General features: G+C 50.7%; 1 protein-coding gene across 3 annotated transcripts; it reads left to right on the forward strand.

Moving 5' to 3' along the window:
- The first annotated feature begins 45 nt into the window (after positions 1-45).
- RNF121 (ring finger protein 121) lies at positions 46-22,207 on the forward strand. Of its 3 annotated transcripts, none has more exons than XM_083610070.1 (9): positions 46-139; positions 7,260-7,297; positions 8,332-8,473; positions 8,980-9,134; positions 9,534-9,641; positions 11,090-11,210; positions 14,400-14,533; positions 16,504-16,605; positions 18,612-22,207. In XM_083610070.1, exons 1-9 carry the CDS (start codon positions 83-85, stop codon positions 18,730-18,732), a joined length of 978 nt encoding a protein of 325 aa, XP_083466196.1. In that variant the 5' UTR covers positions 46-82; the 3' UTR covers positions 18,733-22,207. The 3 variants fall into 3 exon arrangements, with proteins under 3 accessions (XP_083466196.1, XP_083466197.1, XP_083466198.1); XM_083610071.1 differs by lacking the exon at positions 46-139 and adding an exon at positions 5,498-5,646; XM_083610072.1 differs by lacking the exon at positions 46-139 and adding an exon at positions 5,756-5,863.
- Positions 22,208-22,571: the final 364 nt, after the last annotated feature.

The following is a 22,571-nucleotide window of genomic DNA, read 5'->3' on the forward strand; positions in this document are numbered from 1 at the left end:
GCAGTGAACGGCGATTGGCGGGCTCCGGCGGAAGCGAGCGGGCCACCTGGCCGCGGCGCTGGAGGGAGGGAGAGGGGGCAAGATGGCGGCGGTGGTGGAAGTGGAGGTTGGGGGCCCCCTGGACCGCGACGTGGAGGAGGTGAGGGCGGGGCTTGCTGCCCCACGGCGGCGGTGGGAGGGGCCTATGTGGGGGAGGGGTGTGGGGGGCGGAGGTTGGGGGGCTCCGGAGGGGGAGGGGCAGCATCCTAACCGCCGGTAGTATTATTACTATTAGTACTATTATTACTATTGCCACCATCATTGACAGCATCACTGTCATTTTTCTTAATTAAATATAATCTCGGGGAACCTCAGCCTTTGCCACTTAATGCTCGGTTTAACCTCCACTCGCTTCTTAGGTTAAACTCTTATTTTATTTTATTTTATCAATGGTAGCACCTTATCCCTTTTGGTTTCACCATTGCATTTCCTTCCCCTGACAGATAAAATCCTCTCCCCTTCCTTGAGGGATCCGCGGTATCCCCCTCTCACCCCCCCCAGCTCCATTCCTCCCCCGGGCAGATCTCAATTTGCCCTGCCCTGCCAACGTTAATACGCCCAGGAACCTCACCAAAATGCTGGAGAGGGTGCACCTCCACAGGCATATACCTCCACATGTGGTGGGAGTGCCCCAAAATCCAACTACCGTATTTTTTGCACCATAACACTCACTTTTTTCCTCCTAGAAAGTAAGGGGAAATGTCTGTGCGTGTTATGGAGCGAATGCCTGCGGGTGGCGGGGGGGGATCTGCTGCAGTCGTGAGCAGAGGATCCATGGTTCCCCTTCCTTCCCTCCTCTGTGGTTACAAAGCATGGATCCACATGGATCCTCAGGATTTTTGCATTGGGCTACTCCAAACTCACTGTCAGATCACATGTCTGTGGCCACAGCATGAACCACAAAAATCATATATCCACTATTTCGTTTAGAATATTTTTTTCTTGTTTTCCTCCTCTAAAAACTACGTGCGTGTTATGGTCTGGTGCGTGTTATAGAGCGAAAAATACGGTATTCTGGACAACAGCCGCACGAGAAATATGTAAAATAACAAAGCAAGTATTAGACATCACCCCAGAATTGGCCCTACTAAACATCTTCCAAGACAACAATGCCCATTTACACCACAAAGCACTCATAACCCACCTACTTTCAGCAGCCAGAAACACCATAACCAGACACTGGAGAGACCTGTCAGGAGTAAGCATGGACCAATGGTACCAAATAGTATGGGAAACAGCCCTACTAGAAAAATTAACCAATAAACTGAAACTGACACGGGGACAAACAGAAGAAGACACCTTCACCCCGGTATGGCTCCCCTTTATCACATACACAGCCCAACAAGACAATGACAATAATCCACCAACAGCATACAAATCAAAATGGCTAACCTGATCCAAAACGCCTACCCACCCCACTCACACACGAAAACAAAGATCACCGCAGCCAACCACAAACAACCACACCCTAGGTCAACCCCAACTTCTCTCACCACCAAAGAAACACAAATGAACAGCACGGGCAACGCTGACACCAAACCCTACATACATTAAGCAAAATAGGAACATCGCCACCCGACCCCACCCATCTTCCCCCCCTCCACTCCTTGTCTTCCTAATGTCTCAACAAATGAAACTGATTTGTAAAAATGTTACATGGAAAAAATACAAGAGACATTACACATACTTCTGTAAAACAAAAAAAACTTAAATAAAAAAAACCCCTGCCAGGTAGGCTGGGCTGCGGCCGGCCCAAGGTCGCCCAGGGAGTGTCGTGGCTGCCGCCCAAGTCTGGACCCCAAGCCTTTGCCTTCTCTCTCTCTCTCCCCCCCCCCCCCGTCCCTCCTCTCAGACCAAAGAATCATAGAGTCGGAATGGGACCCCTGCAGGTCATCTAGTCCAACCCGCTGCAAGGCAGGAATCTCAGCAAAAGCATCCATGCCAGCATCCAACCTCTGCTTCCGCCACCTTCTGAGGGAGTCCATTCCGCTGCTGAATGGCTCTTACCATCGGAAATTTAGTCAGAATCTCCTTTCTTGCAACTTGAAGCCATTGCTTTCGGTCCTAGCCTCTGAAACAGTAGAAAACAAGCTTGTTCCCTCCTCAAGCACATACTGTGTTTTTATATGTGCCGGAAGGCTTGGTTTCCAGACCCTTGTTCCTCTTGGTCACTCTCCTCTGCACACACCTTGTCAATATCCTTCTTAAATCAGGGTGCCCAGAACAGGACACAGAGCTCCAGGTGTCCTACGAAATTAGCTGTGATTCCTTCATTGCTGGGGGTTGAGCTACTAGGATCCTCTGAGTCCCTTCCAACTCTATAATTCTGTTGTTTTAAATCCAGTGTCACATTTCTTGCCCAATATCCAGGGTAATCACACCTTTTTTTCTGCTGCTACAGTTGCTGTTGCACATATAGTGTGATTGCCAATGAGTGGGGCTTCAACATACAGCATAAGGTCCCTGCCCCGAGGAACATGCAGTGTTAAAAATGTCACAGAGGCAGGGGAGGAGTAACAAAGAAAGAACTTTAAAAGGGCCTGGTTGCTAGATCAGACCAAAGGGTGTCCATCTAGATCATCATCAATTGTATTATTATTATTTGAATTTGTATACTGCCCTGTACCTGTAGGTCTTTGGGCAGTTCACAACATAAAATCACAATAGAAAAGACACAAAATCTCTCTCCCCACAATGGGAAGCCCAGAGGCAGGACATGAAGGCAGCAGCACTTTCCTCTACTTGGATACCCTGGTGGCTGGTATTCAGAAAGACACCACACCTCTAGTGGAGCCAGCCCAGTAGGGCAAATGGGGCATTGCCCCACCAACCTCAGTCTGCCCTCCGCCATTCTTCACGTGCCTTCTTACAACAGTCCAACAGGTGGCCCTGCCTACCAGCTTCCTCCTCCTCTGCCTCAGTGTCGCCCTGGATGAACTCAGCAGGATGGAGACAAAACTAGAAGCCGTTGGCATAGGCTTTGCCTTCTGCTTGCCTCCCTGCCTTCTACCTCACCAGGCCCAGCGGGCACCAGCCATCACTGGCTGTCTCTCATATCGGAAGGTTTTTTAAATATAATTTGTATACAGTGTAACTGCAGTAGTCTCTACGCAGCATACAAAGATGCAATACAAAATAAAAACAAGTTAAAACTATAAAATCAAGCTTCTGTTAAAATGCCTGCTGATATTTTTTTTAAACCCCCACTTTATTTATGAAGTGCACTTTATTTTAAATGAAAACAATTTTTAAAATTCAGACATATCAGTAAAACCTGGTTGCCATCCTGGCTGGTTGCTGTTGATAGCCTTATTGCTCAGTTCAGTTCTGCGTACCTAGGATTGTTTTCCAAGAGACATAAGACTGAGAGCGAGGCAGAGATTGCATGTGTTCATTTAAAAACTTTTAGTTCCTGACTTGTGTGTCTAAGATAAGGTGGAGAGATGGATGGCTCCCAGTCACACCAGTGTGAAATTAGACAAAGGAAGCTCCTGGTTTCTCAAGCAGTCTAGGATGTGGTATTTGAGGGAAAGCTTCCATGGATTCTCCTTTTTTAGAAACAAGAAGTTAGTTACATAATTTCTGCAAACTGCAAAATTAAGAAATCCTATATTTCAGAATAAGTGAATATGCAATCCTTCTCCTGTTAATACTTGGATATTCCAGTAATTTGGGGGCTAATAGGAAGACAGAAGTCAGCAAACTGCAATAAGAGGAGCTGGGGTTAGACAGGGAAGGAAGGAGAGTCACGCAGCGCTTTTCTCCTCATTTCTGCCTGCAGATGGAGTTGCTGATAGATAATAATTCTGCTGTACTTTTCCTACACAAGGAACATTGGTGCACAAGGATCCATGGCAGTGGCAGTGCTTGCATGACGAGCCCTGGGCATGTGCGCAGGACCCTGTGCGGCTGCCTCCAATGTTGGCACTATGGGGACCTACAGCAATGCGGGGGAAGCCCATGTCAATGTGCCCCTCTGAGCAAGAAACCGTGTTTACTTGAGTAGGTTGCTAGCAGTTATTCAAAGATAACTGCAGACACCTCAGAGCTTCTCATTTGACATTAAGAGATCTAGTGAGCGGGTGTATTGCTGGGCTTCCTTCCCTCTTACATGGAAAAAGGTTGTTTTCCTGCCTTGCTTGTTGGCTGGGCAAAGAGACTCTTGCTGCAGGATCAGCCTTCTTCGTTAGCTGAGTTGGTGAGAGAGTTGGCCCACTTTCCCCCTCTGTGGCAGTAAACAGCAAGATCTGCTCTGCCTGCCGCCTCGTGTTGCAAGCAGCTGCTTAAGTCATGATTGCTCTTGCCTGCTCTTTCCTCCTTGCTTGTCCTTTTGCCCTCTGTAAGCTAAGCCCCGGCACAGGCTACCTGTTGCCACGTACAGCCAGGGTGGGGCTGATGCTCGGTCTGTTTTTTTTTAATTCACATCCCTGCGATCCACCAGCTGCATCTTAAATTTACGGTGCGAGAGGGGGGCTTAGTGGTCCGCTGACCTTTAAGGAGCATGACTCTGTGTGTCTGGTGATCCTAAATATGCACACGCTTGCTAGCTGGAGGAGCCCTCAGAGTCCAACACTTGTTGCAAGAATCCGGAAGTTGGCCCTGGTCCACCGGCAGATTGAAATTCTACCTCTTGTCTTAAAATATTTTGCTGTTCCAGGGTGGACTAAAGCAGGGCTCCTAAAGACCGTACACGTTTCTCATGACCAAAAGGCCCTTGTTGTAAAATTCTGAGCGTTTTTGATTCTCGTGGTTTTAAAGGGAGATGGCTCGATTTTTCAAGAGTGCAGAGAAAAATCAGAGAAACAAGGAGGAACCACAACGGTGTCTCATCTGTAAAATCTGCTGGTCTTTTAGGAGCTAATATGTGACTGCGTAGTAGCTGGGTGGACGCATTTTGCTTCAGGTTCTTGATCTTTTCAGATTATCACTTAGTCTAAACCTTATTGCATGCTTACACAGGAGTAAGGTCCTCTGAACTCATTCTGAGACAGCATATATAAGATTTCCCTGTTAAAGATGTTTACTCTCCCCCCTCCCCAACCTTTGGGAAATCCTTAAAGTTGTGTTTTTTAAAATAGTATAATCTTTCCAGATAATCTTCTGGCCATCATTCAACCTCATTTTAAATTACTGAGCTCCAGACAGGCAGCTCCTTTGTGCAAAAGAGACAGCTGCCTCCCTTCAGCCTTGCACAGAAACTTGTGAGGCGATGAGCTACACACAGGAGCCCCATCAGACTCTCACACCACCCCAGAGTCAAAATTAGATTGTAATCTCTTTGGGGGCAGGGACCTGCCATTTTGGTTATGTTACTCTGTAAAAAGTGCAGCGGGGCATAGATGGTGCCGACAAAATTCCACACGACCCCCAAGGAAGCGTGTGTGTGTGTGTGTTTGGCACTTCTCTAAGAACCTTCCCTAGCCTCTCCTAGAAGGTGACCTAACAATACAGGTGGAATCTGTTGGGCTGCAAAGGTTCTGTACGTTTCTCAGCCCAGTGGGGGGATTGGAAGGTCGATTGGCATTTCACAGAGGCCGAGTTTGCGGAAGGGAGTCGAAGGTCAGCCATGCTTGTCTGCTTTGAAGAGTTGAGATGGCTGTTCTAAAGGTGAGTGGCGTGGTTGATGGCAAGTCTCTCTATAGCTATGCCTGTCTTGCACTAAAGCAGAGAAGCCATGGTGACAGCAAATAGATTCTTCAAGATGCCACAAGTACTTTGTGCTGCAGCAACACAGCTACCCCTAGGTAACTTGAGGGAGACTTCCAGATAGGGGTTGAATGATCTTGGTGCCTGGATCCCTCGGAAAACGCAGTGGATGAATCAGGTTACGCATGTGTATTCCTGTGTCATTTACCAGCGTGTGACAATGAGGTTTCGCACTCCCTGGGATTCCATGCTGGCAAAAGAGTACATGGAATCTGCCCAGAATGGAGGGAATAATTGAATATTGTTGGTGCAGCACTAAATCCCTTCTGGGATCCTGGCATTCCTGCATGAAGCGCTGCTTAACACTTGGCTGGGGCAACTCAGTCAGATGGGCGGGGTACAAATAATAATAAATTATTATTCTTATTGTTGCTGTTACTGCTTAAGGGTTCTGGAGACGCAGGTGGCACTGTGGTCTAAACTACTGAGCCTAGGACTTGCCAGTCAGAAGGTCAGCGGTTCAAATCCCTGCCATGGGGTGAGCTCCCATTGCTCGGTCCCTGCTCCTGCCAACCTAGCAGTTCGAAAGCACATCAAAGTGCAAGTAGATAAATAGGTACCACTCCGGTGGGAAGGTTAGCAGTGTTTCCGTGCGCTGCTCTGGTTCACCAGAAGTGGCTTAGTCATGCTGGCCACATGACCCGAAGCTGTATGCCCGGCTCCCTCGGCCAATAAAGTGAGATGAGCGCCGCAACCCCAGAGTCGTCCACGACTGGACCTAATGGTCAGGGGTCCCTTTACCCTTTACCTTTAATGGCTTAATTTTGAAATGAAATCTCATTTCAGTTAGATGTGGTTCATTTTATGTATGGCAGGGATAACCAATGTCATACCTTGCACACCTGTTGCAGTCCGTCCCCCATTAGCCCCTCTTGTGCCTATGCTGGTGTGAGCTGATGGGAGCTGTAGTCTGACCCCTCTGGAGGGCGCCAGGTTGGGCAAGGCTGCTCATGGGATGGCTCTGTGCAGGGTGCAGTAGTAACTGGCATGCGAAATGAGAGAAGGTCATGTTTTTATTCCAGGGTCTAAGTTCACACTTTTAATTTAAGAAAACTATTTTGAAAGAAAACCACTTGGTGCTCGTGGAGCACCTCAAGCCTCCGTCAAACTTCGCTTTGCATTCCAGAGAGATCCGGGGCCAAATCAGTTATGCCTCCTTGCCGACTCTAAAGTGTGTTTGGTGGGAGGGCTTGACTTCTTTCCACCAAAGAGCTGGAAGCAGGAGAGTTTTGGGGAAGGAGTGGGTTTAGCGGCCCTCCTCTGGACATGCCTTTTGATGTATGTATGCCCTCCCCCCCCCCCCCGTTTGTAGTCAAAGGTCTGTTAAATGCAGGCACGCACAGACACACCTTGGGCTGTCCCTTGAACCCTGCCCCATGGCACATGGAGGAATCCAGGAGCAGTTTTTGTGCTTGGTTCTTGCTCAAGCTAGAGATTGCTGCCTGCTCTCTCTCTCTCTCTCTCGCTCTCTCTTCCAGGCTTATGCTGTAGCTGCTTGTTCTTGTCTCCCACAGGTTGATTTATCGCATTTGGCTCCCGAGGAGAGATGGAGGTGAGTGAAGAGCCTGCCTGCTTGCCTGCCTGCAAGGTTCATGGACTTGTCAGATGACACCTGTTTTCTCTTCTATTGGGTCCTTAAAGACCAAGTTGCCTGCCTGGTGCAGATTTCTTCATGGCTGGTGCACAAAGCACTTGTGGAAACGTAAAATTACGCAGTTTGCATGTGCCCCTCAAAATAATTTCCTGTCTCCTTCATCTTCTCCGTTTTATAACAACAGTCTTTGCAGGAGAGCTGAACTGCCGCTTTATTTTGTGGTCATCTTAAAACTTGACAGATCCCGTGTTAAGAGGGTATCTGGCAGAGCAGCAGGTCTGGACCTCAAACAGTTGATACATTTCCTTTAAAAGGGTCCTTTAAAAGGGTCCTGCTCCCCTCCCTTGTTTTGACTGAGGGAGGCTACCATAGTTCAGCTTAGCTACAGATGCCCCCGGCGCTTGAGCCCGCCGTTGGGCTGTGCCACCTCACCTCCTATGCCAAACGCCGCCCAGCTTTGCAGCCTGGACAAATAGTGCCAGCCGGCCTGTTTCCATTGCTTTTTTCCAATACATTGTTATGCTTCTGCTACTTACTCTATGTAATTTTTATTCACTTCGTAGCTCCTTTCCATCCTTGTTTGAGTTCAAGGTGCCAAAGATCATACTGGCCTGGCATTTCGCTTCCTACAGGGGCCAATTCAGGAACCTTTCTTCATTTTAAGAACCTTGACCTAGTGCAAAAAAAAGAAACAAAAAACTGTTCAGCTCTCTGCCTTGCTTGGATTTAACTTGTGCAGTTTCAGTGAGCCTCCCTCTTTCACGTACAGTTGAAACCGCAAGAAGTTAAATGTGTGCCGTCGTACTGTACCAAACTCCATGTTTCCTGCAGCCCACGACCCGCCCCCACACACCTGCTTCAGTGTCTTCTTGCAGAGTCCACTTTGCCATGCAGGTGTGCTGCTGCCAGGCACCCTCTGTGCTTACGTGAGATGCAAGAGCTGCAAGGACCGTGAGTGTGTGAGAGACTGACTTGCTCTTCTCCCGTTCCAGGGTCGAACACGCTCGGATGCATGCCAAGCACCGCGGCCACGAGGCCATGCACGCCGAGATGGTCCTCATCCTGATTGCCACCCTGGTGGTGGCTCAGCTCCTCCTGGTGCAGTGGAAGCAGAGGCACCCCCGCTCCTATAACGTAAGCTGCTCCCTCCCCAGGGTCTATGTTCTCGAGACCCCTCCACCATCCTCACAGGGGTGCCCCCTATGGAAGCCCCACCTGAAAGGGGAAGAGGCTGCATTCTGTAGATGAAGCTTGATGAGGAGGGGCTGGGCTTTGTGGCTGTGACTCTGCTCTCTTTGGGTAGAAGCCCCATCCATATGGTATCCCGCTGGGCAAGCAGCGAAAAACCCCAGTGCAAATAGTACACTAGAAAATGTGAGTGAACCCAGCTTGCATTCTGTCTTTGGCAGTGGTATAGTTTGCTCCATCTTCCATCCTGGAGATATTTGAAGATGGCTACCATATCTCCTCTCAGTCTCCTCTTTTCTAGGTTAAACATCCCTAACTTCCTCAGTCGTTCCTCCTAAGGCTTGGATTCCAGACCCTGGATCATCTTGGTCGCCATGCACTCGCTCCAGTTTGTCGACATCCTCCTTAAATTGCGTTGCCCAGAACTCTTTCCTTCTCTTCCCTTGCTGCAGATGGTGACCCTCTTCCAGATGTGGGTCGTCCCCCTCTACTTCACAGTGAAGCTGCACTGGTGGCGGTTCCTGGTGATCTGGGTCTTCTTCTCGGTCGTCACAGCTTTCGTCACGTTCAGAGCAACACGCAAACCTCTCGTCCAGACGACTCCCAGGTGAGCAGAAACCTCTTGGCTCATACATAAGAGCGCAGGAGCCAATGGCACACCTGGTCCTGCATCCTGTTCTCTCAGTGCTCAACCAGACGCCCAAAAGGGAAACCTGCAAACAAGATTTGAACACTAGAGCAACTCTCTCACCTCCTGCGGTTTCCAGCAATTCAGAAGCATTGCTGCTCCCAGCTGTGGAGGCAGAGCAGAGCCATCCTGGCCAGGAATCATCAACAGCCCTCTCCTCCTCTGTGAATTTGTCCTATCCTCTTTCAAAGCCATCCAAATTGGGGGCCATCCCCTCCTCCTGCCGGAAGGAGTTCCATAGTTTAACTCTGCGCTCCATGAAGGACTTTCTTTTCTCTGCCCTGAATCTGTGTTCCCGCTTCTCTCTTTTGCACATAGGTTGGTGTACAAGTGGTTTCTGCTAATATACAAGATCAGCTACGCCACGGGAATTGTGGGCTACATGGCTGTGATGTTCACGCTCTTTGGGCTTAACCTATTATTCAGGTGAGAGAACCCCTATGTTGTTGGCATTGCAAGAGATCTAGCTTTCAAGTCTCCCACTAGCTGCAGAAACTGCCCTCTTCATAGATGTGCCCTTGCCTTAGTACATGGCATATTAGAAGAATAGTTTGGGGAAGTGGGACGGGCAGTCAAATGGGCACAAATCTGGCAGCGCAGAGCGAGACATGAGGGGTGCGGGGCTATGAGATGTCCAGCACTCGTAACCACTGCATCCCGCTGGCTCTGCTCTACCCCTGTGAAATGCTTAGAAATCAGAAAAGGAGACATTTTCCCAGTGTCATCCTGTGATCTGAGAGGCATGCCCCAGGAATAGGGACCAAGGATCCCAGGGAGAGGAATGTGATATGGAAGGCTGCACTTTAGCGACATTCTTCACAGGGTGCACCTTTTGTATCTCATGCTGCCTCAGAGCACCTTTTATCGTCCAAATAAACAGCTGAGCCAGCCCTAAATTAAGCAGATGTGGTGCAGTTGCAGCAGAAGATGTTCAGCCTCAAGGGGGTGATCCCACACTCTCCCTTCTGCCCCTTCCTTCTGCTTCACTGTTGAACTGGGGAGTTTGGATGCTGAGCATGACCCAGAAGAGAGACAAACCCTAGGCAAAACCCTCGGTTCCCCTTACTGTCTGTCTCATGAACGTGGTCAGTGGATCTGAGCATGATCTGTGCCAGAAAGAGACCCAAATCATCCAGCGTTGGGGGCCGAGTGGCAAAGAGGAATGGAGAGGAACATAGGAAGCAGCAGCAGCCAGGAGGGGGCGATGTGCTGCTCCTCCCCGTTTAAATACTGGAAGGCTTGCTCCATGTTTACTTCCTGACTTCTAGGAATCCCACTCTCCTGGGAGACGCAAACCCCTTTCTCAGTAAAAAGGAAGAAATGCTAGCTGATGTGTTCAGGGCACCAGCTCCATGCCAGATCCTTGATTCTGCATTAGCGCTGAGAAATGCTGGGTGTGCAGACGACATCTGGCCTCATTCAGAGAGTGCAGCACGGGGCAAAGCGAGGAATCAGGGACCCAGGAGGAGGCCAAACCCCTAAGGCACCTGCAGGGCGTGGTTCGCCTGAGCATGCAGCTAGGAAGTCCCCCAGGCTCCCATCAGCCCCATCCATTGGCCCCGCTCGCCAGGGAGGGGGGTGGTTGTAGTCCCAGAAAATCTGGGGGAACTACAGTTCCCAAGGGGCTGATCCACAGATACGCTGGGAGTTTGTTCATTTTGAAGTCTAAGCACCGTGCCTGCCCCAGAGCATTTTGTCCTGAAGGGAGATGTTTTCCTGAGACAGGCTCCCTCTGCCCCCGTAAGAGGTGAAATTAAGCTGGCATGAGAGAACCTGCAGCGTGGCTTCTGAGTGGGGTGTTCAGTAAAGGCCCTAGCAGTTGCCCTGAGCTGTCTGTCAGTGTGGGACTTACAAAAGGCTTTTCCCCTCGATAGAATCAAGCCAGAAGATGGAATGGACTTTGGGATTTCTCTCCTCTTCTATGGCCTCTATTACGGAGTACTGGAGCGAGACTTTGCCGAAATGTGTGCTGACTACATGGCCTCCACTATAGGGGTAAGATTCATGCAGGGCAAGCTGCTTTTTTAAGAAAAGGGTGAACGTAACCTTGGGAAACAAAATAACAAACATAAATTTAGGAAAGCCAAGTAACGCTGTTCCATCTGACACAGAGGTAGGCAAAACTTTGAAAAACCAACAAATAATCAGTGTTGATGAATTCTAGGTTTTATACACTGGTGCAGATAAAAGAGCGCTGTAAATTGTCAACGTTGGCATTTGTGATAAATGCCCTCTTGAGTTTCTGCATCCTCACATCCTTTATTCATCTGCTCTGATACGGCCCAGTCCCAAACATTAGCATACCCCAAACAAATATTTAGGTTTTGTAATACTTTTCCACTTTCAAGCAATGAATAATCTGGCAGCATCCAACAGCACAAGTCAGCCCTTTGGCCGAATGTCCACGTTCAGATCCTTAAAAATGGGCTGCGGAGATAGTTGTGGAGCTCCCTTGATAGGGTCCCAAGTAATTTTAGAAATTTATTGATGTGCCTCAGTCCGAAAGTTACAAACAAAGGGGGGTGGGGGGAGTTGCTTATAATCCAATCTTGTCGGTCACCAAGGGCTCACCCACACTTTCACTTGGCCCGTATTTTGGTCATATTGTGTCCCGATTAATTCCCCACCCCACCCCCAGGTTCGAGAGCTTTTCTGGTCATTCTGCAAAAATCCAGTCTCACCCGCTGAACCAGAGATTTTGCTCAATCAAGTTTCAGTTCAGTGGGAAAGATGGGATTTTTGCAAGGCACAGAACGAGAACGGAAGAGGGAGCTAAGAGGCATGATGATGGTGCCTGGCCGTGTTCCTTCCCCAGCTGCCTTGGGGCTGCTCTTCCTGGACAGCATCCTGCTTCTGTGAGCAGCTGAGGGCTGCTCTGCCCTGAGCTTGGGCGGTGGCTGAATTCTGAGTGTCAAAGCTGCCTTTCACTTGGGTTTTCAGCTAAACCAAGCGCCAGGTATTAGACTAGTATTTTACACTGGGGGGGGGGAGGCTTTCCCCTGGGCAAGGAGGGTTTTAATGCCACAGCTGATCTCAGTACCAGGAGGATGAGCTGGCAGGTCATACTTTGATTGCAGTGACAGAGGGGTGTCTCTCTCTGCCTCCGTGATAAACTTCGGCCACCAGTCGGTGCCAGAGAGCTTCTTTGAGAAGCACTCTTCATAATAGCCTCAGGATGCAAAGTGCAGCCACACGGGGCAAACTATGCCCTCGGTTTCCAGAGGGAAGCATTCAGAGATGTGTGCATAACAGCCACGCTGGACACATTCAAGGGTGATCAGATTTGTAGCCCCGAACCATCTGGAGCAGGGGTCCTCAAACTACGGGCTGCGGGCCAGATCTGGCCTGCCAGTGTCCTGAACCCTGCCCACCTGGCAGATCGCTCCTGACACACACTCCCCTGCCGGCAAGGCCCGAGGCTCGGAAGTGGCTGGGCGGGAAGAGTCCTGAGGTAAAAGCGTGCGTGTGTAACAAAGCCTTGGTAATGCGGTAGCTACTGCCACCACCAGCTGCTTGGTAACGGCGCACTGCCCCTTTAAGTCGGCGGAGGGCGGGACGGTGGCAAAGGAACCCCTTTCACGCCAGCCCTTCCCCTCCTCCCTTCCCCTCAGGCCGGCTCCGTGCCCACCGGAGCCATGCCTCGCCGGCCGGTTGCCTCCTTATCGCACTTGCGGGTCCCATGCGGCGGCCTTGGCAACCTTAAAAGTTAGGGAAGCACCAAAAACACAGGCAAGATATGCAAATAGAATTAGCAAGAAGAGAAATCTGAATCACAACAGTTTATTGTATATGAGGGAATCTCCATGTAAATAGTGGCGGGTTAACCTTTCAAATAGAGCTCTCCACCCACACTTCCCCAAGTTTGAAAATAGACTTCAATGCAGAGAAAGTCATATGCATGAGGAACAACAACATCAAAAATAACGCAGAAGAAATGAAGTATAAAAGTGACTCACAGCACCTACATCAAACTAGAAACAGAGTACCAAGTTTTAACCTCCTTAATACATACGTAGTAGTAATAATTTATTATATGTGCAGTGTGCATAGGAATTCGTTCATATTTTTTTCAAACTATAGTCCGGCCCCCAACAGTGTCTGAGGGACAGTGAACTGGCCCCCTGTTTAAAAAGTGTGAGGACCCCTGGTCTGGAGGAAGTCTCGGGTCAACCTCTCTCATTTCACTGATTACACTTCTTAGTCACTTGTGACCCTAAAGTCTCCATTGAGAAAGATACACAATACAGAATGTCATGGGGGGTGGAGAGGGAATCATATAATACATGAATGTTTCATATAGCAATTTTTTTGGGGAGGAAACATACCAGCTGCATAAATAGTAGTGAACAACATTAACAACACAGTGGTACCTTGGTTGTCAAACTTAATCTGTTCTGGGAGTCCATTCGACTCCCAGAACTGTTCAGAAACCAAGGCGCTGCTTCCGATTGGCTGCAGGAGCTTCCTGCACTCAAGCGGAAGTCGCGCCAGACATTCGGCTTCCGAAAAACTTTCAAAAACCGGAACACTTACTTCCAAGTTTGTGGCATTCAGGAGCTGATTTGCTCAGGAGCCAAGCCATTTGAGAACCAAGGTACCACTATGCTAAAATAATAAACACAGCAATCAAAGGGTGACAAAGTCTCACCCCCTGACCCTTTTGCAGCCAGCCTCAGTTCCCTGGATGAGGTCTTGCTTCTTGGATGGGGGGGGGGGTTCTCCCATGTGCTGTTGCCACCCGGCTGTGGTTACTCTGCGCTCTCGCCGCAGCCTTCATCATCACCGTCGTTCATTCCTGAGCCACTTTTCCACAGCTGTAGCCCTGCTCAAGGCAGCTAGCAACACAAGAAGTTCACGTAATAATGAAAACGTAACAAAAGTAGTCATAAGCAGCAGATAAATACATTTGAAGGCACATGGAACAAAATTAAGCAATCCCCAGGAAAGATCTAAAATTAAAGAAACGGGAAATTTATGACAGTAACAGTGAAAGTTAAATCATGACCCAAACTAAACCCCCTAAAGTGAGTCTGCAGATCCTGAGGTCTTGAAGGACTCGCATCCAAGGTGGTCTCTGGGGCTAGTTTGCTGGTATTCCCCCCAGGAGGGAGCCTGAGTTGAGATGCCTCCACTCACCCGGGTCCTCTGTGTCTTCCTCCCGGCCTCTCGGCGCCTGCGGAGCAGTTCTACAGCGCGTCAGGGATGCCCACCAAGCACCTCTCGGACAGTGTCTGTGCCGTCTGTGGCCAGCAGATCTTTGTGGACGTCAACGAAGAAGGGATCATCGAGAACACGTACAGGCTGTCCTGCAATCACGTGTATCCTTTGGCGGGGGTGCTCTCTGTAATTCTGGCATCGCGAGGGGGGGGTGGACCAGGTGGTTCTTGGGGGCTCCTTCCAACCTGACAATTCTGTGATTCCACGGCCTCTGAATACAGTGGGCTGTCCGTCATTGGGGGTTTCTATGCAGAGGTTGGCTGGCCACCTCTCAGGGATGGTCTAGTTGAGATTCCTGCATTGCGGGGGGGGGGGTGGACTGGATGAGCCTTGGGGGTCCCTTTCCAACTCTATACAGTTCTACAATTCTAAGTGCTGACGTTCTCATTCTTCAGAGGGCCAAGCCTGGTTTCCCTTCTCCCGGAAGCCGTGACTTTGCAGGGGTGCCGTCATCGCCATGTGTGTTCGCCCACACCTCAACCAGGGGAAGCGTTGAGGCCCTGACTAAATTCACGACTGCTTCCCCGGCCCAGTTTCTGTGACGCTGCCTCCCTGCGGCTGGGAGGTGGTTGGTGGCTTCCTCCATGTGCACCGGGGCAGCGGGGGAGCGAGACTCCTTGCGGCTTGTGCTGAAATGTCATGACTTGTGGCCGCTGGTTTCAGCCAGAAACATTTCGTACCTCTGCACTCTTTCGTAGGGAAGCTTGAGCGGAAAGCGAGCAAAGAGCGAGGGAGAAAATCCTTTGCTGCATAGCAGCCTTTCCCAGCATGGCACCCTCTGGCTGTTTCAGACTACGACTCCCAGCAGCCCCAGGCAGCACAGTTGTTAGAGCACGAGACTCTTAATCCCAAGGTTGTGGGTTCGAGCTCCACATTGCGTGAAAGAGTCCTGCGTTCCAGGGGGTGGGCTAGAGGACCTTCGGGGTTCCCTTCCGACTCCACATTTCCGTGATTCTAGGGATCCTGAGCGCAGCCTTTGAGCTTTGTGACGGGAGTCCTGGTTAGTGACGCAGCAGAGCCCTTGTGGCTCCCTAGTGTGTGGCTGTGGTTGGAGAAAGAGGAACCAGGAGTGACACATGAAGGCAGAGGCGTGGAACTGGCAAGCGTCCGTCACAAGCGCTGGGGGATCCTCGTGTGTTTGTTTTTCTTCCCTGTTACTATGACAGTTCGGTGTCCGGTCATGGCTGGAATCCATGTACATGCGTACGTTTCCCCACATGACTTTCGCAGGCTTCTGTTTCAAAGGCAGGAGGGCGCCCAACTAGCCAATGGCTGTCTTGGGCTTGGATTCAATTTGATTTATTGCTTCGCTATTCCACTTTCCATTTGAATGTATCCGCGTACAGGCAATGAATCACAAAGACAGCATCACAAGTATGGTCACATATTATATACATGGAACCATTCTTCTTCTTCTCTGGCGATCCCTCGTAGCCGAGTAAGATTGTCTTACATGAATATGGTTTTATCAATGAGTCCGTAAGTGACTGTGGAGGCCAATTCTGGACCCACACGTCCTTCCACAGTGGGGACATAGGTTTCTGGGCAGGAGTTGATCACGGCGTGGATTTGCCAAGCGTGCCTTCCTCTTAGCACGTTTCTCCCTTGCGTCCTGAGTTCGAGTGTCTTCAAAGCCTATGGCACCTTCGCTAAAGGCTGTTCTCCAATTGGAGCCCTCTGCCTAACCACAGGAGCTCCGCCAGGTCCTTTGGAACCATGGAAGTGAAGGGGCCCAGAAAGTCATCTAGTCTAACCCCCTGCAGTGCAGGAATCTCAGTGAACAAGAAGTCCAGCTGCAGCCAGGGCAAGTCGGAGGCAGCAGGTGCTTCTGATGGACATTTGGGGAGGAGTGGGGCTCTCTGTCCCTCCTCTCCCCCATTTCACAGGGTGAAACCTGAACCCCACCCCACCCCTGTAGGCGGCCAGCAGCAGACCAACATGCCATTGCCTTTTCTGCGCTTTCCTCCCTCGGCCAGATCTCTCAGCTGCCTCCCGGAGTCCGTGTGTGTGTGGATGTGCCTGGTTTTTCTCTCTCCTCCCCCCGCTGCCCTTAACTCGCTGCCCCTCCCAGCTTCCACGAGTTCTGCATCCGCGGCTGGTGCATCGTTGGGAAGAAGCAGACCTGCCCCTACTGCAAAGAGAAGGTGGACCTGAAGAGGATGTTCAGCAACCCGTATCCTTCAAGGAAGGGGGTCTGCAGGAGAGGGGAGGAAGGGTGGCTGGGGAAGCTCGGAAGCGTCTGCAGCCAGAACAGGCACACCAAGCAGCTCCTTTGACTGAAAAACAGCAGCCTATGGCTGGGTGCAGGCTGGAGAGGAGCAGCTTCTTCTGCCCAGTCCCTCAGAGGTTGCAGCCATGGCAGGGCAGTCGTACCTTGGCTCTCAAACTTAATCCCTTCCGGAAGTCCGTTCCAAAAGCAAGGCGCGCTTTCCCATAGAAAGTACAGTGGTACCTCGGGTTACAAGCGCTTCAGGTTACAGATGCTTCAGGTTACAGACTCCGCTAACCCAGAAATAGTACCTTGGGTTAAGAACTTTGCTTCAGGATGAGAACAGAAATCGCGCAGCGGCAGGAGGCCCCATTAGCTAAAGTGGTGCTTCAGGTTAAGAACAGTTTCAGGTTAAGAACGGACCTCCAGAACTAATTGAGTTCTTAACCTGAGGTACCATGTAATGCAAAATGGATTAATCCGTTCCAAACTTTTAAAAACAACCCCTAAAACAGCAACTTGACATGGATTTTACTATCTAACGAGACCATTGATCCATAAAATGAAAGCAATAATCAACGTACTGCAGTCACACAATCATTCAACCAGTAGCAGAACTGGGTTCCACACAGTCGCAAAAACAAAAACGCAAAATAGTGAAAACAGGCAGACCTCAGCGTAACACTCAAAATGGAGCACGTTTGGCTTCCGAAAAAAGTTCGCAAACCGGGACACTTACTTCCAGGTTTGCCGTGTTTAGGTTCCAAGTTGTTTGAATAGCAAGGCGTTTGAGAACCAAGGTACCACTGTAGTGCCTGAAATGATACATGGTCTGGCAAAGGGACAGGCAGAGAAAAGTTTCCTTTCCTCTGTCATCACCCCGGATCTCGCGGGCATCCAGCAGAGATAAAAAGAAAGGACACACAGTTAACCTATGGAACTCCCTCCCACATGAGGCTAGATGGCTTTAAAGGAGGACTGGGCAGATTCATGGAGGAGAGGAAGGGATTAGCCCTGGGCTTAACGTCAGAAGAGCCTGCTGGATCAGGCCAATGGCTGATCTGGTCCTGCATCCTCTTCTCCCAGTGGCCAGCCTGTGGGAAACCATCATGCAGGAACCGGCCACAAGAGCCCTCTCCTCTCCTGTGGTTTCCAGCAACTGGTGTTCAGAAGCACGGAGGCAGAGCTAGCAGCCATCAACAGCCCTCCATGAATTTGTCCAATCCTCTAGGTTAACTACCGCGTTTTTCACTCCATAAGATGCACCTGACCATAAGACGCACCTAGTTTTTAGAGGGGGAATGCAAGGGAAATTTTTTTTTTAAAGGGAGCGCTGAGCAGAGCCTGTATGCATCCCAAGCTCTGCTCAGCGCTCCCTTTCACGAGCCGCGTGGAGCGTGTGTGCAACGCTTGCAGACTTTCCTCGGGGGGGAAAAGCCCCCAAGCGGCTCATGAAAGGGAGTGCGGCTATGGGGGGCTTTTCCGGCGAGGTGGGGCTGCCCTCTGTACCTTCCCCCACCTCCCGCAAAAGCCAGCAAGAGCCGTGCGCTCTTTAAAGGGTGCGCGGCTCTTGCGGGCTTTTCTACGAGGTGGGAGAAGGACAGCCCATCAGTGACGGTCTGCCCTTCTCCCTCCTTGGGGAAAAGCCCGCAAGAGCCGCGCGGAGCCTGTGTGCGGCTCTTGGGGGCTTTTCCTGCCTGCCTCCCGCCTGCATTTGCGCCATAAGACGCACACACATTTCCCCTTACTTTTTAGGAGGGAAAAAGTGTGTCTTATGGAGCAAAAAATACGGTATGTTCCTCTGGAAAAACCTTTTCCCTGCAGCTGCCAAAGCTTCGGACCCGCAGAGGTTCAGAAACTCATTATTCGTTAATTTGGGCAACTCTAAGTGGAAGGAGCAGGTACCCCACCGGCTTTGGGCCCCCCTGGTTTTTGCACCTCAAGTTTCCTTTTAACTCTTTCCGCCGCAGCTGGGAACGGCCGCACGTCATGTACGGGCAGCTCCTCGACTGGCTCCGCTACCTGGTGGCCTGGCAGCCGGTCATCATCGGACTGGTCCAAGGGATCAACTACATCCTGGGCTTGGAGTAACCCCGCTCCTCCCCCCCCCCCGCTCCCTCCTCCCACCTCCGTCCGGGTCGCACCTGGGGAGCTGCGGCCACCGAGCTGCGTGTGGCGGAGGGCGGCGCTGAGGACACCCAAAGGAGGAGATGCGTTTTGAATCACTGACCTCTCAGGATCACGGCCTCTTGCTCAGCAGATGCTGCAACAGCTGGAATTTGGGGGGGTGGGAAGGACTTTGCACAAAAGGGGTTGTCGCCGCCGCTTGGGTTGGGAGGGAGAGGAATCTTTTTTTTAAGAAAAAAAGAGAGAAAAGAAAAGAATTATTTTAATGAGCATATTTAAAACCTTTTTATTGCTGATGCGAAAGGAAACAGAACCCTGCCATCCCAACTCGCTCGTCCTTAGTTATTATGGTTGCTGTAGAGCAAAAGAAATAAGCAGAGAGGATTTGTGCAGCAGCAGCAGCAGCAGCACTGTCCGCCCCAGACCTTCTGCCCTTGCTGGCCAGCCCTGCCCCATCGCTTGTGGGGGATGAGGATTCGCACTGGGGTCCCCCCCTAGCCAGCACAGCAGTTCTGAGAAGCAAGACTTGGCTGTGGGATGCAACTGGGCTGCCCAAATGAGGCCTGGGAGGGCAATGTCTCTGCCTGCCACCCCATCACCGTCCTGATACAGGAGAGGGGCTGGCAAAGGGAGACCAGCTGCCCAGGAACGGCCTGGAGAGGAGGGCGGATAGCAGCAATAATGTGCATTTGTTGGAGGGAGAGGACCCTCTTTGAGTGTTCCAGCTCGGAGCAGCCTTTTCCCAACTTTCTTCACATATCTTGCCTTGCTGAAAGTAGTAACCACCCCCTAGCTTGCCTTAGGTTTATAAACCTGGGCTGGTTCAGAAAAATCTCCTCTCTCTTTCTCTCTCTGTATTTTTGCACTATTTTTCCTCTTACAACATCCCTGTTGGTAGCCGGGCATTTTTTTGTACAGTGAGTTCCTTTTCTACGAGAGCGTGTCTCGCTGGTCTCTTGTCAGAAGAGGCAAGGCCAGCCAGCTCTCGACAAACAGGAGCTGCGAATCGGGGCCTGCCATGCCGACTCTTCCCTTCTCCCCGAAAAGGACAAGCCGGCCGCCTTGGATCCCGCGGGACGATTTCTGCCTGCAACCTCTGTTCTTTCCGCGTTTGGACATAACTGCGGGAACGCATGCGGGTGTTTCTCCCGAAAGCACGTTGATGACGAACTACAGAGAAGAGGGAGCTCTTGGCGGAGGGAAACCCTTTCCGAACTCCCACTCCTCGCCCAAGCAGCCCCACGGAAAGTGTGGGCCTGTGTGTGCAATAGGGTGCTGCTCAGCAGGGAATTGGCAAGCAAGGGTGCCACAACCCTGAGCCAGTGAGAGAGGCTGTGTCTGTCCTGCTGCTCGGCTGCTGCCCACACCACCGGCCACCTTTGGGTGACCAGAACCGGCTTCTCCAGAATATTGGGAGCACCGTGATGGGAAACAGGCCGGGCTGGACCCTCCTGGGGCGAGATGGGCAATCACCCCTTGTCCTCCAAGCCTTCCTTGTGCAGCCTGGCGTCACCCCATGAAGCCAAAACTCCCAGGGGAGAGTGATGGCTCCGTCCGTCCGATTCCAGTGCAGTTGGGGCGACTCAGACGTAGGAAGTCTGCGGGAAATGGCACCAGCATTGGAATCGCTCAGCCTCCCTTTGTCCCTGGGACTCTCCTGATGTTTTGGACCACAAATCCCATCAGCCCCGGGATTTGCAAGGCCTCTGGATAGGGAAAGCTGTGGGCAACGCCGCTTGCGGCTAGGCCAGTTGGGTATATTGTGGATGGATGAGAGAGAGGGGTCTCTCGAGCCTTGCATTTTGCCCCCTGCCCTGAGGCAACTGCTGAATTGCTCTCCAGAGCTGCAGCTGAGGGTTGCCTCCATCTCTGACTTGTTCCTGGACTTTTGGATCAAAAGTAGGATCTTCATGTGAACATCCTGTTCTGCACTGTTTTGATGCTGGGAGTCCAAAGGCAGGTGCATGTGTGAAAGAGGGTGAAAAAGCCCCAGTGCATTGGGAGGAATCTTTCCTGGGGCGAGAGGGAGGTGTCTCCAAGGGGTGAAATAAACCTTCCTAGGCAACTGGACCTACCCGCCCCACTTTTCCTGGGGGCACCTTCCTGGTTCTGCGCTAAGCTTCAAGTGGGATGTCGGACGGGGGGAGTTCCGAGGGTGGCAGATATAACGTTCTGCATGTTGCAAGAATTTCCTCGCCCCAATGCATGCCAGTATTTGGGGGTTCTGTTGGGCAGCCAGTGGGGCAGAGGGTCAAAATGTGTCGCTGGATCCCTTGGGTGACCTCGCTATCCAAAAAGGTACGGTGCAATTTGGGGAGAGTCAAGTGATGTAAGGGTGCAGAGGCTTCAAGGGGGCTGAGCCACACTCTGCACCCGTTTGCCACCCCCCAATAAGCATATTTAGTTATGCACACTGAGGAGGTCTGGTTTGACTCTGTGTCTGCACTGTGTAATCCACAAACCAGACATTTGCAATCTGATATCTCTTCTGCGAAAAGATCTTTTGAAAGGCATAGCGTGGCTTAATTCTTTTTCTCCCCTAAACGAATGTGTAATAAATTCTGCCGAACTGCGTGCTCCTTGTATTTCCAAGAAGTTCCTTGTTTGGCTGGGAGGGCCTTGTGCGTCAGACGAGGTTTGATAGGGCATTTTGAATGGATTTCTTTTCCTATTTAACCAAGGAGGGCATCATTTCCTCTCTTAGTGGTATTATATAATGAGTGTCCCTTGTAGCCAAAGCAGCACCATCCACATTCAAGAGGAAGGCCCTTGCAGTGTCCAGGGAGGAACTTTGCAGAAGAGGGGGGCAGGCATTTTGAAGTAATAGCTAAAAGTGGTGATAGGCACACTATGCATTGAAAGCAAGATCACACCACTTTAAGCAACTCCAGTTACCAGGAAGCTTGGGAACTGTAGCTCTGCAAAGGGGACAGGGCCTCCGATCAAGTCTCAGTGCCCTTAGCAAACAACAGTTCTCTGGGTTCTTTGGGAGAAACCCTGGATGCCTGAAAGTGGCATGACACTGCTTTCAGTGCACAGTGCAGGTGTCTCCTGACTGTTGAGAGGGAATTGAATGGAGCATCATACAGCTGAACATCAGGGGAGAGGCCATGGCTGGCTGGAGCAGTGAACAGGAGCCCGTGCTGCAACATTTTATTGCAGGTCCTACTTGCCCTTTTCAAAAGCAAAACTTTATTTATGCTCCCCACCCCAAATGAAGTGGTCCCTCTGCACTTGAGCAGTTTGTGGTTGTTTCAGCTCCCATCCCAGTGGGGTCTGGGCTGTCTAGGGATGGTTTGCCTGAACCGTGCGCTGGAGCAGTTTGGGTCAGGGGAGAGAAAGACGGAAGGGTTCCTGTTTCTTTTCTCAAATGGTACTCTGTTCATGAAAACACGTCAGGGTTCCTTGAAAGGAAAATAAAGCAAAATAATTCTGATGACTTGCTGTGACTCAGACTTTTGACGTTAATTTACACTGCAGGGGAAAAACATGTCCATTTTGACTCGGTTAACAGAGCAGCACTCTGGGCTGTAGTAAATTTCCATCATCATTGGAACGTGGTGCTTAACATATCTCAGAAGCAGGAATAAAACGGCAGGTCCCTGCCTTCACAGAGCATACAGGAATCTAAATTTTGATTGCAAGGAGGAAGAAGAGAGAAGCAGGGGTGGTTTTGACCCTATCCTCCTGCTGTAGAAGAATTGGGGGTTGGCTTCTGCTGCCCAGCTCCCCAAGGGATTCTGCACCCCCTAAGTCCATGATCTGTCAGAGAAGAATGGATGGAGGCAAGATCCCGTGAAAGC

Source organism: Podarcis filfolensis, assembly GCF_964270895.1.
Source record: "Podarcis filfolensis genome assembly, chromosome: 4".
Lineage (NCBI taxonomy): Eukaryota > Metazoa > Chordata > Lepidosauria > Squamata > Lacertidae > Podarcis > Podarcis filfolensis.